At 35.1% G+C, this 13,518-nt stretch overlaps 1 protein-coding gene across 8 annotated transcripts in view; it reads left to right on the top strand.

Moving 5' to 3' along the window:
- Window positions 1-13,518, top strand: part of CEP126 (centrosomal protein 126) — an 83,154-nt gene that overhangs the window by 51,740 nt on the left and 17,896 nt on the right. For 4 of the 8 annotated variants that reach the window (XM_070425906.1, XM_070425909.1, XM_070425913.1 and 1 more), the window contains 2 exons: window positions 2,497-2,572; window positions 4,008-4,217. The exons of 1 other annotated variant lie outside the window; for it this stretch is intronic. In XM_070425906.1, the coding sequence (XP_070282007.1) occupies window positions 2,497-2,572; window positions 4,008-4,217 (286 nt within the window). Of the gene's footprint in view, window positions 1-2,496; window positions 2,573-4,007; window positions 4,218-13,227; window positions 13,293-13,518 lie in introns of those variants that run through there. 3 more of the 8 variants (XM_070425908.1, XM_070425907.1, XM_070425912.1) reach the window with 2 other exon arrangements.

Here is a 13,518-nt window from a genome sequence, read left to right as displayed (position 1 = left end):
TGACGTCATACAACGCCACCTAGGCTTTTATTATATAGGATGGTCAACTCTGGGGGAAAACTGAGGTTATTCACAGCAAAGTTATTTAAATATATATTACAAAATTACATGCATGGGTAGAGGAAGCAAGTATGCTAATCATAAAGACTAATATAGTTCCCTGTGTTTAAATATCCTATTTGGGTCTGAGCTTCTGGAAGACATGGTAAAAAGAAAAATAGGATGTTATACAGGTCTCAGCAGATATTGATAATGAATTTGTTTGAGGTATACTATTTAAAAGACATTTACCATTGAGGATCTTCTATAGTGGATCTTGAAGTTCATAATGGACATATCCCTATCAACAATCAATAACAAATGAATAGGAAGTTTCATATGGCTGTTTGAAATAGACATCTATACTAATAAAAGGGTAATATGCTAATTAGACTGGGAGACCTTCCGGACATTCTTCTGGACAAAGCCATGGTGGCCGGGTCGAGGCAGAGGTGGTTAGGGACGATCAGGCTGGCGGCGGGGGGGGGGAGGGAGGAGGCAGTTGGGGGCCAGCAGGTTGGCGGGGGTCAGTTGGGAGCGAGCAAGCTGGCAGGGGGGGGGGGGGGGCAGTTGGGGGCAAGCAGGCTGGCAGGGGAGGGCAATTAGGGGTGACCGGGCTGGCAGGGGAGGGCAGTTGCACTGGGCCACTAGTCTTCAATAAAATTCAAAAGCACAATAATATTAATTTTAGTTAGTGAAGATAACTCTATGAGCGCTAAGTAAATGTGACCTAGATATAATATTTTCTAGGGGTCTAACTTGATCCAAGGATTGAATATAAAGTATTAAAAATTCTAGATGTGTGAGTGAATAGCATTTTACTTGGAGTTTCTACTGTAAATATCACTTCTAATGTTTTTTAATAAAACTGGAATAGTGCCTTATGAAGAATTTATATTTCAAGTTTTAGGTTGAAGATCCTATTATTTTATGTTATAGAAACTATTGATTTTTATGTGAACAAATTTATTAATATGGAGAACAATCAACCATGGTATATCTTATCAGCAAAAAAATCATTTATTTAAGTAAATTAAGTTGTCCTATTACCAATATATTCTTACTGCTTAATATAAACATAGTACTTATTATAAACCTAACTTTCTGATTATAAATATTAAATCCTTTTTTTAACTTCCATGTTATTCACATCAAACATCTCAAAATCTATAAAACAAAATTTTTTATCTTTATTTTTTCTTTATTTTTATTAATATAGTTTAAATTTAAAAGTAATATGTAGTTATTATAAAAAAACACAAACTAAATTTTAAATGGCTGTTATTACTGCCCTGTCTAAATTCATCTTTATTTTTCTGGTTTTATGCTGTTCTTCTGTCTTCCTCCTTTACATTTTATATTAGTCTTTAGAATTCTATTTTTGTCCTTCTTTCCAGAAGCCTTACTTCCACTTTCACTCACACACCCACTTACACATGTTCTGAAGTTAGCTTTAGAATATAGGTCCGTATTCCAATGTCAAAATCAAGTTTGAAATTTAATTTTTTCAGTTTTATTGTTTTGCTTTGATTTTGGATTTTGTGGGGGGTGGGGGGTTGTTTTTTGTTTTTACCTGAACTGTGGTGTTCAGTTACTATAGCACCAGCCCCTGTCACCTTGTGTTAGGAAATGTATTTTGTCATCCCTGAGTTTTCTCAGCCCACCACTTCTGTGTGGAGAATCTGAGAGATCAGTGAAAGACAGAAAGAGCACAATTACCACTCTGTGCCAGGGCCTCAGTCCAGGGTGTCTCAAGTCTGTAATGAAGATGAGGCTAGGCTACGAGAGCTACTGAAGGAGGGCTGTTGCAGAAACCTGCATCGGCTATTCTTCAGAACAGAATGATCAAAGGTGAGGTATGGTTGTAGCCAGGCAGTTTTATCAGTGAGAAAGTCATTTCTTAAAGTGGAACAGAATAGGAGTAAAGAAGCAAAGTAGAGCATACCCGGGGAAGGAGAGTGGGTATTCCTGAGAGTGTTGAATGGGTGTACTGACAGCCAGTGTTCTGAGATTTCCCGTTTCCAGGTTCTATGCAACTCTTTCTGCTTTAAGCTTTGTCATCTAAGATACTTGACCTATCCTTGTCATTGGCCATATCCAAGGCTTTAGGCTGGTAGTAGTGACTCACCTGTGCTATGATTAATCAAGTAGATTATAAACATTAAGGTGATTTTCAACTTTTCTTTAATTAGCATTTTTTTATTGCCACCCAAATTACTTCTTTCTTCCAAATATCCAAGACAACACTGCAACCTGAAAAGTTTTCAAAATTGAAATTAAACATTTTTTTAAATATTTAGGTACTGTAATTCTCGATTGATACTTTAAAAAAAGAAAATATACAATTTACATGATAGCTGAAAATATATACAGCAAATAACACTTTTTTAAAAGTCAATGTATATATCATGAAATTTAAATACAGAATTATGTTGATTTAATATTCTATTTTTATAGAATTTTGGACAAAGGGTCCAGCTAAGTTCAAGTGAGCCAAAACAAGCTACAAGGGATTCTTCTAATATTGAAGAAGGTATGTTTTAGCTTAAACATTTTCCCCTGACCAGGGGATTTTTTTTTTCTTATATGTATTTTCCCAAATACTTACATACTATGTGAGTGTTCAAGCACCACTTGGGACTTAATTATCCTCCCCCGTTCATTCAGATTGTTGCCAGTTTTTCTTTATTCTAAGTTATAATGTACCGAACCTCTTTCTACATAAGCCTTTTCCTGACTTTTTAATTATTTTCCTAAGTTAGATTCTCAGAATTAAAATTATAGTAATTGACATGTAATTGGCATCTAATAAATATTTATTGAATAAAAGTCTGTATTAAATAAATTCTGGATCAAAGCATATAAGTATTGCTATGGCTTTCATACATATTACTAAAGTATTTTCCTGAGTGTATTATTATTCAGTTCTGAGGTATGTACTAACTTGAGATACATCACTTATATTATTTGTTTATATCACAGGAAAAGATATGGTGTTTTGTTAGTTTTGATTTGTACATTGTTTATTAATATACTTAATTGTTTTTGTGTGTATATTTATTTTTGGTGAATTGTTTCTTTATATTCTTTTTCCCTGTAGATATTGGAGTTTTTATATTTTCTTACCAACTTCTATAAATTCTTTAAATATCAAGGATTCTAATCCTTATATTAATTTCAAATATTTTTACTACTTTATTATTTGTATTTTATTGCATTTATGTATTATTATTACATATAAAGGTCTTATTTTTATTTTTTCATGCAATAAATAATTATGAAAGCCAATTCCAAGCTGCAGCTAAATATTGAATATACAATAATGAACAAAACATACAAAAGCCTTGCCCTTCAAAAATTTTAAATCTGTTAGGGAAGACTGGCCTTAAATAAACATGTTTTCAGTCTTTTTTAGTAATTTCTCCATTACTTTTAAGCTCAAAAAACCTTTTAAACAACAAACTTATTGTGTCATCTTTCTTTTATCTCATCTTTGATCAAGTGTTAAGTTCTTATAACTAATTTGATCTGTTTCTAAGTTGTCCTGTTCAGCTGATTATCTAATTTTCTAATCTTTCTTTAAGTTTATTTTCCCTTACTCCTTTATTTATAACTCATCTTAATTGCTATTGCAACGACAGTCTACTTTCTCTCTTCTTTGTACTACCAATGAATGACAAAAATACACAAAATAATTTTAAAAGAATGTATTTTTTCTTTACTTCAGGTAACGCTTTATAGGCATTGTTATGTCCTCAATGCCATCATTTGGATATCTTTTTTTAAAAATTAGGGATGGGGAAAGCTAGGTATAGAGGATTCTGATAAACAAAATGCAAAGGAACAGAAGATTCACTGGGTTCCTGTTAGTGAAATGAATACATATAGACATGCCAGTTAAGTGTGTATAAGTGCTGATCCTGAAGACAAATAGGGATCAAAGAATAGTTAATGTTAAGTTTCTTTAGTTTCAGAAAGTACTTCTGAGTTTCTGATGGCTGAAAACCTAGTGAAATCTTCAGTGGCTGAGGATGAAATTCTGTCTGTCATGAGTAACAAGCAGCTACAGAAACCAAATCTGGCTTTAAATAAGACCCAGCAATTGGACATCTGTGCGCTATCAGCTGAAGAGCAGAAGATCCTGCAGTCCCTTAATCGTCTCAATGAAAGGTTATTCTGTAAGTGTGGAAGAACACCTTTTGTAAGAAGGGTTATATTTTCTACTTACTATTTTAATTTAAAATTCAATTTAGCTAAAGAATTAAAAATACAAAATGTATCCAGATTATCACCTCTTAAATCAAGTAAGTAACAATTAACAATATATTTGAATATGCCATACTATTACACCATACTCATGTCCTGTTTATAAATAAGATATTTAAAACATAAGATTATAGAAAAGCTTAAAATAAAAAAGATGGAACATAATCAAATTCTAACAAAAGGAAACTGGTTTAGATGTATTATTACCAAACAAAATTGACTATAAAGCAGAAAGCTTTGCTATACAGATAAAAAATAACTTTGTGATGGTCAAAAGTTTTAATTCTGGAGAAATATATACATATATTCACTTTGTATGCATTTCAGAACATAGCCTCAAAATATATAAAATGTTTTTTAGACATGGTGAGAGATTTTTTTTACATTATTAGTAATTGATAGACTAGACCAAAAAAATCAAATAGATATATAAGAATCAAACATGATTAACAAACTTGATCAAAATACATATAGAATATTTATAATAATGGACCGTATATTATACCATAAAATAGGCCTTCACACATTTCAAAGGATTAAAGTTATTCACATCCTCTGACACCAATTTAATTAAACATGAATAACAAAATGATAACCATTAAGAAACACATTTGTAAATAAACCATGGTTCTGAAAAAGCTACCATAATGGAAATTACAAAATATTTATGTTTTTTAAAATATAGTTTTATTGATTTCAGAGAGAGGAAGGGAAAGGGAGAGATAGAAACATCAATGATGAGAGAAAAATCATTGATTGGCTGCCTCCTGCACGCCCCCTATTGGGGATTGAGCCCTCACCTGGACATGTGCCCTGACTGGGAATTCAAACATGACCTCCTGGTTCATAGTTCTGTGCTCAACCACTAAACCACACTGGCTGGGTGGAAATTACAAAATATTTAGACATGAGCAATAATAACAGTATTTTATGTGTGAGTGTATTTAGCATGGTCTCTCAGCCTTGGCACTACTGACATTTTGGGCAAGATAATTCTTTGTTGTAGGAGCTGTCCTATGCATTGTCAGATGTTTAGCCACATGCTGACCTCTCTACACACTGAATGCTGTATAGTACCACCAGTCATGAAAAGTGTCTCCTGACAAATGTTCCCTGGGTAGCAAAAATCACCTATGGTTGAGAACCACTGGGAAAAAAATCTAACATAATATATACACATACATTCCTATATAAGGCATATATAAAAATGTATGTGTAGGTATTATCTGTGTATTCCACTTCTGCTTAAAATGTAGCTATAATGTGTCAGCCCCCCGCCCCAAGACTAAGAAAAAGCAAATAAACAACAACAGTATAGCTTATTTTAAATACATTAGAAAATTGAAGTCACAGCCCAGCTGGCGTGGCTCAGTGGTTTAGTGTCGACCTATGAACCAGGAGGTCATGGTTCAATTCCAAACCAGTCAAGGCAGATGCCTAGGTTAGGAGCTTGATCCCCAGTTTGGGATGTGCAGGAGGCAGCCAATCAATGATTCTCTCTCATCATTGATGTTTCTATCTCTCTCTCCATCTCCCTTTTCTGAAAAAAATAACAAAAACATTTTTTAATTGAAAGGAAAGAAGGAAGGAATGGAGGGAGGGAGGAAGGAAGGGAGGGGGGAGGGAAGGAGGAAGGGAGGGAGGGAGGAAGGGAGGGAGGGAGGAAGGGAGGGAGGGAGGGAGGGAGGGAGGGAGGGAGGGAGGGAGGGAGGGAGGGAGAGAGAAAAGAAAAAAGAAAAGAAAAGAAAGAAAAAAAGAAAGAAAGTTAGTTGATGTCACAGCACAGACAGGTAGCCTGGCATCCAAGGAAAGACAGGAACTTCCAAAGAGACAGTACACGACTATTAGCTCACCTGTGGCAGAGTGTGGGAGACATTAGGAATTCTGCTTAGACTTTTAACAAATTACGAAAGGATAAGTGTGAACTATTGTGAAAATATAAAACCCCTGGGAGTCACAGACACAAGAGTTTACACTCATTTACAGATTGTTTTCCATGAGCCTACATGGTGTGTTCATGAGAAAATGAGGGAGCAGAGCAGGAGGTTAGAGAAATCCTTCCTCAGTGGTGCAGCCTGGAAGAGAGGAGCAGCCATTGCTGTAGAAAAGGCATGAAACCCCATGCAGAACCTTCTCTCCTACAGACTAAAGGCCAAGGATACTGGAACAGAGGCAGCAAGTCTTCTGAGAGAGGCACAGAGCATAGAGCACAGAGAAAACCTCCTCATATTGTGCAGACACCTCAATTCCTAAGGTGATTAACTACACACACACAAATACACGATTGCCTAGCAGAAGATGCATGCCCATGTCCAGTTTTTACTCAGGTAAGAACTACTAGTATTTACCTGAGTATACACTATTCCAAACATGAGGTCCAGCATTTAATAAAAAATTATGAGACATACAAAAAAAACACAAGGAGGAAAAACACACACACACACACACACACACACACACACACATACACTGTCAAGGGACAGAGCAGTCAACAGATTATGATACAGAGATGACCCAGAAGTTAAAACTATCAGGTAGTTTTAAATAACTATGACTCATAACAGGTTATAGTGGGGAAAAGTGAGCAGTTATGGGACAGATAGACAACATGCATGAACAGATGGAGGATTTCAGCAGAGAGATGAAAACTAGAAGAAAGTTAAATAGAAAAGTGATGAATAAAAACTGTAACAGAAATGAAAAATGTTTTCTATGGGCTAATCAAGAGACTCAACACAGCTGAGGAGGGAATCAATGAATTTGAAGAAAAGCAATAGAAATTTTCCAAACTGAAACACCCAGAAAGAAAACAAAACAGAGGTGAGAACAAGAGCAGATGATCTAACAGCAGTGGAACAAGGAAATTAGACTAACAAACATGTCATTGGAATCCCAATGTGAGAACTTGTAGCTTTTTTAAATTTTTGCTTTTTTTTTTTTTTTTTCTGGGAGAAGGAGCTACTGATTTCATAGGAAGTTGGATTTAGGCACAGCCCCTCTCACATGGATCCTGTTTTTTGGATCCTAGCTATGAAGAACTTATGGGGTCATTTTGAGACAAGTTGTTTGTCTCTCCATATTGAAATAATTGGATATGAAATAGAAAATTAAATTGAACCCCTAGAGAGATCGACAACAATACAATCATAGTAGGGGACTTTAATACACCACTGACATCACTGGATAAATCCACTAGACAAAAACTCAGCAAAGAAACAGCAATCCTAAATGACTCACTAGATCAGATGGACTTAATTGACATCTTCAGAACACTTCACCCCACAGCTGCGGAATATACATTCCTCTCAGGTGCTCATGGGACATATTCAAAAATAGACCACATATTGGGTCACAAGCAAAGTCTCCACAAATTCAAGAAGATTGAAATCATAAAAAGCTTCTTCACAGACCACGATGGCATAATGTTAGAAATAAACTACAATAAAACCAACCCAAAATACTCAAACACTTGGAAGCTGAATAGCATGTTATTAAATATTGATTGGGTTACCGATGACATCAAAGAAGAAATTAAAAACATCCTGGACACTAATGACAATGAAAACACAACAATCCAAAACCTCTGGGACACAATGAAAGCAGTCCTGAGAGGGAAGTTTATAGCTCTACAGGCCTATCTCAAAAAACAAGAAAAAATGGTAGTCAATCATCTAACTCTACAACTCAAAGAATTAGAAAGAGAGCAACAAGAAAACCCCAGAGTGAGCAGAAGGAAGGAGATAATAAAGATTAGAGCAGAAATCAATGAAATAGAGACCAAAAAAACAATACAGAAAATCAATGAAACCAAGAGCTGGTTCTTTGAAAGGATAAACAAGATTGACAAACCCCTAGCCAGGCTCACCAAGAAGCAAAGAGAGAGGTCCCAAATAAACCAAATCAGAAATGATAGAGGCGAAATAACAACAGACCCCACAGAAATACAAATGATTGTTAAACAATACTACGAGCAACTCTACTCCAACAAACTGGACAACCTGGAGGAAATGGACAAATTCCTAGAAAAATACAACATTCCAAAACTCAATCAGGAAGAATCTAAAAACCTCAATAGGCCAATAACTATGGAAGAAATTGAAGCAGTCATCAGAAAGCTTCCAGCAAACAAAAGCCCAGGGCCAGACGGCTTCACAGGGGAGTTCTACCAAACATTCAAGGAAGAACTAAAACCTACCCTCCTCAGACTACTACAAAAAATTCAAGAGGAAGGAACGCTTCCAAGCTCATTCTATGAAGCCAGCATCACCCTAATACCAAAACCAGGTAAAGACATCACAATGAAAGAGAATTACAGGCCAATATCCCTCATGAACATAGATGCCAAAATCCTCAACAAAATCTTAGCAAATCGGATCCAGCAGTACATCAGAAGGATCATACACCATGACCAAGTAGGATTCATCCCAGAGATGCAAGGATGGTACAACATCCGTAAATCAATAAATGTGATACATCACATAAACAAATTGAAAGAAAAAAACCACATGGTCATATCAATTGATGCAGAAAAAGCATTTGACAAAATCCAACACCCATTTTTGATAAAAACTCTCAGCAAGGTGGGAATAGAAGGATCATACCTCAACATAATAAAAGCCATATATGACAGGCCCACAGCCAACATCATACTCAATGGACAAAAACTAACACCATTTCCCCTAAGAACAGGAACAAGACAGGGATGCCCACTCTCACCACTCCTGTTCAACATAGTACTGGAAGTATTAGCCATTGCAATTCGGCAAGAAGAAGGAATAAAAGGCATCCAAATTGGAAAAGAGGAAGTAAAACTGTCCTTATTTGCAGATGACATGATATTATACATACAAAACCCTAGAGACTCCATCAAAAAGCTACTAGACTTAATACATGAATTTGGCAATGTAGCAGGATACAAAATTAACCCCAAGAAATCTGAGGCATTTCTATACACCAATAGTGAACTTTCAGAAAGGGAGATCAGAAAAACAATCCCATTTACCATCGCACCAAAAAAATTAAGATACCTAGGAATAAACTTAACTAAAGAGGTTAAAAACCTCTACTCAGAAAACTACAGGACGTTGAAAAAAGAGATAGAGGAAGACATAAACAGATGGAAGAACATACCATGTTCTTGGATTGGTAGAATCAACATCATTAAAATGTCCATACTACCCAAAGCAATCTATACATTCAACGCACTTCCCATTAAAATACCAATGGCCTTCTTCACAGATCTAGAACGAACTCTCCAAAAATTCATCTGGAATAAAAAAAGACCCAGAATAGCTGCAACGATCCTGAGAAAGAACAAAGTAGGTGGGATCTCAATGCCAGATATCAAGCTGTATTACAAAGCCACTGTTCTCAAAACTGCCTGGTACTGGCACAAGAACAGGCATATAGATCAGTGGAATAGAATAGAGAGTCCAGAAATTAGCCCGAACCAATATGCTCAATTAATTTTTGACAAAGGAGGCATGAACATACAATGGAGCCAAGATAGTCTCTTCAATAAATGGTGTTGGGAAAATTGGACAGACATATGCAAGAAAATGAAACTAGACCACCAACTTACACCATACACAAGAATAAACTCAAAATGGATAAAGGACTTAAATGTACGACAGGAAACCATAAAAATTCTAGAAGAATACAAAGGCAGCAAAATCTCAGACATATGCCAAAACAATTTCTTCACTGATACAGCTCCTAGGGCAGTTGAAACTAAAGAGAAACTGAACAAATGGGACTACATCAAAATAAAAAGCTTCTGCACAGCAAAAGAAACCATCAACAAAACAACAAGAAAACCCACCTCGTGGGAAAACATATTTGCCAACGTCATATCTGATAAGGGCTTAATCTCCAAAATTTATAGGGAACTCATACAACTTAACAAAAAGAAGATAAACAATCCAATCAAAAAATGGGCAAAGGATCTAAATAGACACCTTTCAAAAGAGGACATTCAGAAAGCCAAGAGACATATGAAAACATGCTCAAAGTCACTAATCATCCGAGAGATGCAAATCAAAACAACAATGAGGTACCATCTCACACCTGTCAGAATGGCCATCATCAACAAATCAACAAACGACAAGTGCTGGAGAGGATGTGGAGAAAAAGGAACACTTGTGCACTGCTGGTGGGAATGCAGACTGGTGCAGCCACTATGGAAGGCAGTATGGAGGTTCCTCAAAAAATTGGAAATGGAACTCCCATTTGACCCTGTGATCCCACTCCTAGGAATATATCCCAAGAAACCAGAAACACCAATCAGAAAGGATATATGCACCCAGATGTTCATAGCAGCACAATTCACCATAGCTAAGATCTGGAAACAGCCTAAGTGCCCATCAGTAGATGAATGGATTAGAAAGCTGTGGTACATCTACACGATGGAATACTATGCTGCTGTTAAAAAGAAGGAACTCCTACCATTTGCAACATCATGGATGGAACTGGAGAGCATTATGCTAAGTGAAACAAGCCAGTCAATGAAGGAAAAATACCACATGATCTCACTCATTCATGGATAATAAAGACCATTACAAACTTTTGAACAATAATAGATACAGAGGCAGAGCTGCCTCAAACTGATTGTCAAACTGCAGTGGGAAGGCCAGAGAGAGTTGGGGGACAGGAGGGAGGGGAGTAAGAGATCAACCGAAGGACTTGTATGCATGCATATAAGCATAACTAATGGACATAAGACACTGGGGGGTAAGGGAGGGTAGGGGTTTGTCAAGGGGGGGGGGGGGGGAAGGATACTTATGTAATACCCTTTGTAATACTTTAAGAGAAAAATTAAAAAAAAAAAAAAAAAAAAAAAAAAAAAAAAAAAAAAAAAAAAAAACTTTTTTAGTTCAAAAGTACATTTTAAAAAAAAAAAAAAAAAAAAAAAAAAAAAAAAAAAAAAAAAAAAAAAAAAAAAAAAAAAATTGAACCCCTACCAAATACCATACATAAAAAAAGTTCCAAGATTAAATGTAAAAGAAACTATATAAAGCTTTTAGGGGATAATATAAGTAAGTATTTTCTAGCCTTGGGGTAAGGAAGGATTTTTTAAGCAGAGCTAAAGGAACATAATCCATAGAGGAGAAAATAAATTTGATTATATTAAAATCACAAACTTCTGTTCATATCAAACATCATTAAAAGAATGTTAAGACAGATCACAAATAAGAGAAACTATAATACATAGGATGAAGGACTCATTCAAAATATGTAAAGAACTATAAATCAGTAAGAAAAAAAGACAACTCATAAAAATAGGAGAGCCTGGCCAACATGGCTCAGTGGTTGAGCATCGACCTCTGAACCAGGAGATCACAGTTCCAGTCCCAGTCAGAGCACATGCGCGGGTTGCGGGCTCAATCCCCAGTGGGGGGTGTACAGGCGGCAGCCGGAAAAATGAGCCTCTCTCATCATTAATGTTTCTATCTCTCTCTCTCTCCCTCTCCCTTCCTCTCTGAAATCCATAAAAATATTTTTTAAATAGGAGGAAAAAAACTTGAAGAGGAATTTCACAACAAAGGAAATGCAAATGACAATAAACATTGATAGATATTTACCTTCATTAGAAATAGGGAAATGCAAATTAAAACAATGAGATGTAGTTATATCCTCATCAGAAAGAGCTAAATTTAAAAGCCTGGCAATGCTACGTGTTGGTAAAGATGCAAGCAACTGGAGCTCACATGAAATGCTGGTTGAAGTGTAAACTGGGGCAACCTGTTTGGGAAATGTTTTGCCACCACTTAATAAACTGAACATGCACATACCCTACAACCAGCAATTTCACTTCCACATGCATATCCTAGATAAAACCCTGCACATGTACATCAGCAGACTTGTTAAGTATATAGAGACCATCAAAGCCAAACTTTGAAAATTTTAGATGTTCTGGGAATACCAATCAGCAAGGAAAATGAACAAACTACATCTACAAATATCATCATAGATGAATCTAAATAATATATAATTTTGAGCAAAATAAGGAAAATCAAAGGAGAATGAAGACAGTCCAATTTATATGAAGTTCAGAAACAGGCAAAACTAAACAATATTCTTTGGGAGATGCATACATATGTGTTAAAGCTATAAAGGCAGTCAGTGTACTAGGTTACCTCTGTGTGAGCAAGGGAAAGGAGTGCAATCCACAGGGCACTACAGAAGGAATATTGTTCAATGTTATTAATCTAGGTGGTTACACAGACATTAGCTATGTTATTCATTAAAATGTACATGTACTATATACTCTGTTAATTCTAAAATTAAATCTTTAAAATATATAGTAAAAGGGTGCTACAACACAAAAGCAATATAGAACTAAAGCTGTACGTTTAAAATGCAAAATTAGGCAGAAAAAGGTAAAAAACCCTCAAGTCAGTTTTTATGTAGGGGTTTTTTTCCTATTATATACTTCCATATATTTACATTCTTCCTGCAAAAGATTCTGCCTGAAATTTTCTTTCTTTTTCCCAGACTCTTGCTATTATATAGACAGAGGCCTATATATTGAAAAGGCAAGAGTTGAATTTTTTTGTGCCTCTATAGCTAAATAAACATCTCTTTCTTAAGATGTTCTAAAAATGAAATTCATTTCTTTGGTGTATTTTTTTAAAGAAGAAAAGGAAAAAATGAAAGAAAACCTAGCATTTGAATAAAGATTGTTATAGACTAGTCAAAGTACTAGAAATTCCTTTTTATCAACATAAGTTTTATGTATTGTTTTTAATCAAATTCTATTCCCTAATCTAATATTAAGTCTAAAGACTACTTCTGGGAACAATAGAAAAAAGTCTCTTACTCAATGTGGACTATTTTGATACATCAGAATTTAGTATTTGATTTAGTCATTCTTCTCTTTCAATAAACATAGCAATTATATTTGTATTATTATAATTATTTCAGATGTACAAGCAACCATTTGTAAAAATCCATCCATTAAAAATACCTTGCAAATAATGCCATTTCTGGTAAGTATTTTAAGAAGTTTTTTTTTCTTTTTAGGAAACTTCATGATTGTATATATAAGAATTCTGTATTGATATTAATTTTTGAGATTAGTTTTTAGGGAGTTTTTCTCCTCAATCAACTTTCAATTATAAGATGTTCTGTTAGAATCAAGCAAATATCCTCTCATTTCAAAAAAAACTGTAAATATTTTTACATTCAGAGTATTTCATCAGTCATGAGAACAGA

The sequence above is a fragment of the Myotis yumanensis genome, unplaced genomic scaffold (genome assembly GCF_028538775.1).
Source record: "Myotis yumanensis isolate MYYU_CA2020_CCGP unplaced genomic scaffold, mMyoYum1.0.hap1 SCAF_10, whole genome shotgun sequence".
In the NCBI taxonomy this organism is placed as follows: domain Eukaryota; kingdom Metazoa; phylum Chordata; class Mammalia; order Chiroptera; family Vespertilionidae; genus Myotis; species Myotis yumanensis.
Note: the sequence above shows the minus strand (reverse complement) of the source record. Positions and strands in the feature narration are given on the sequence as shown.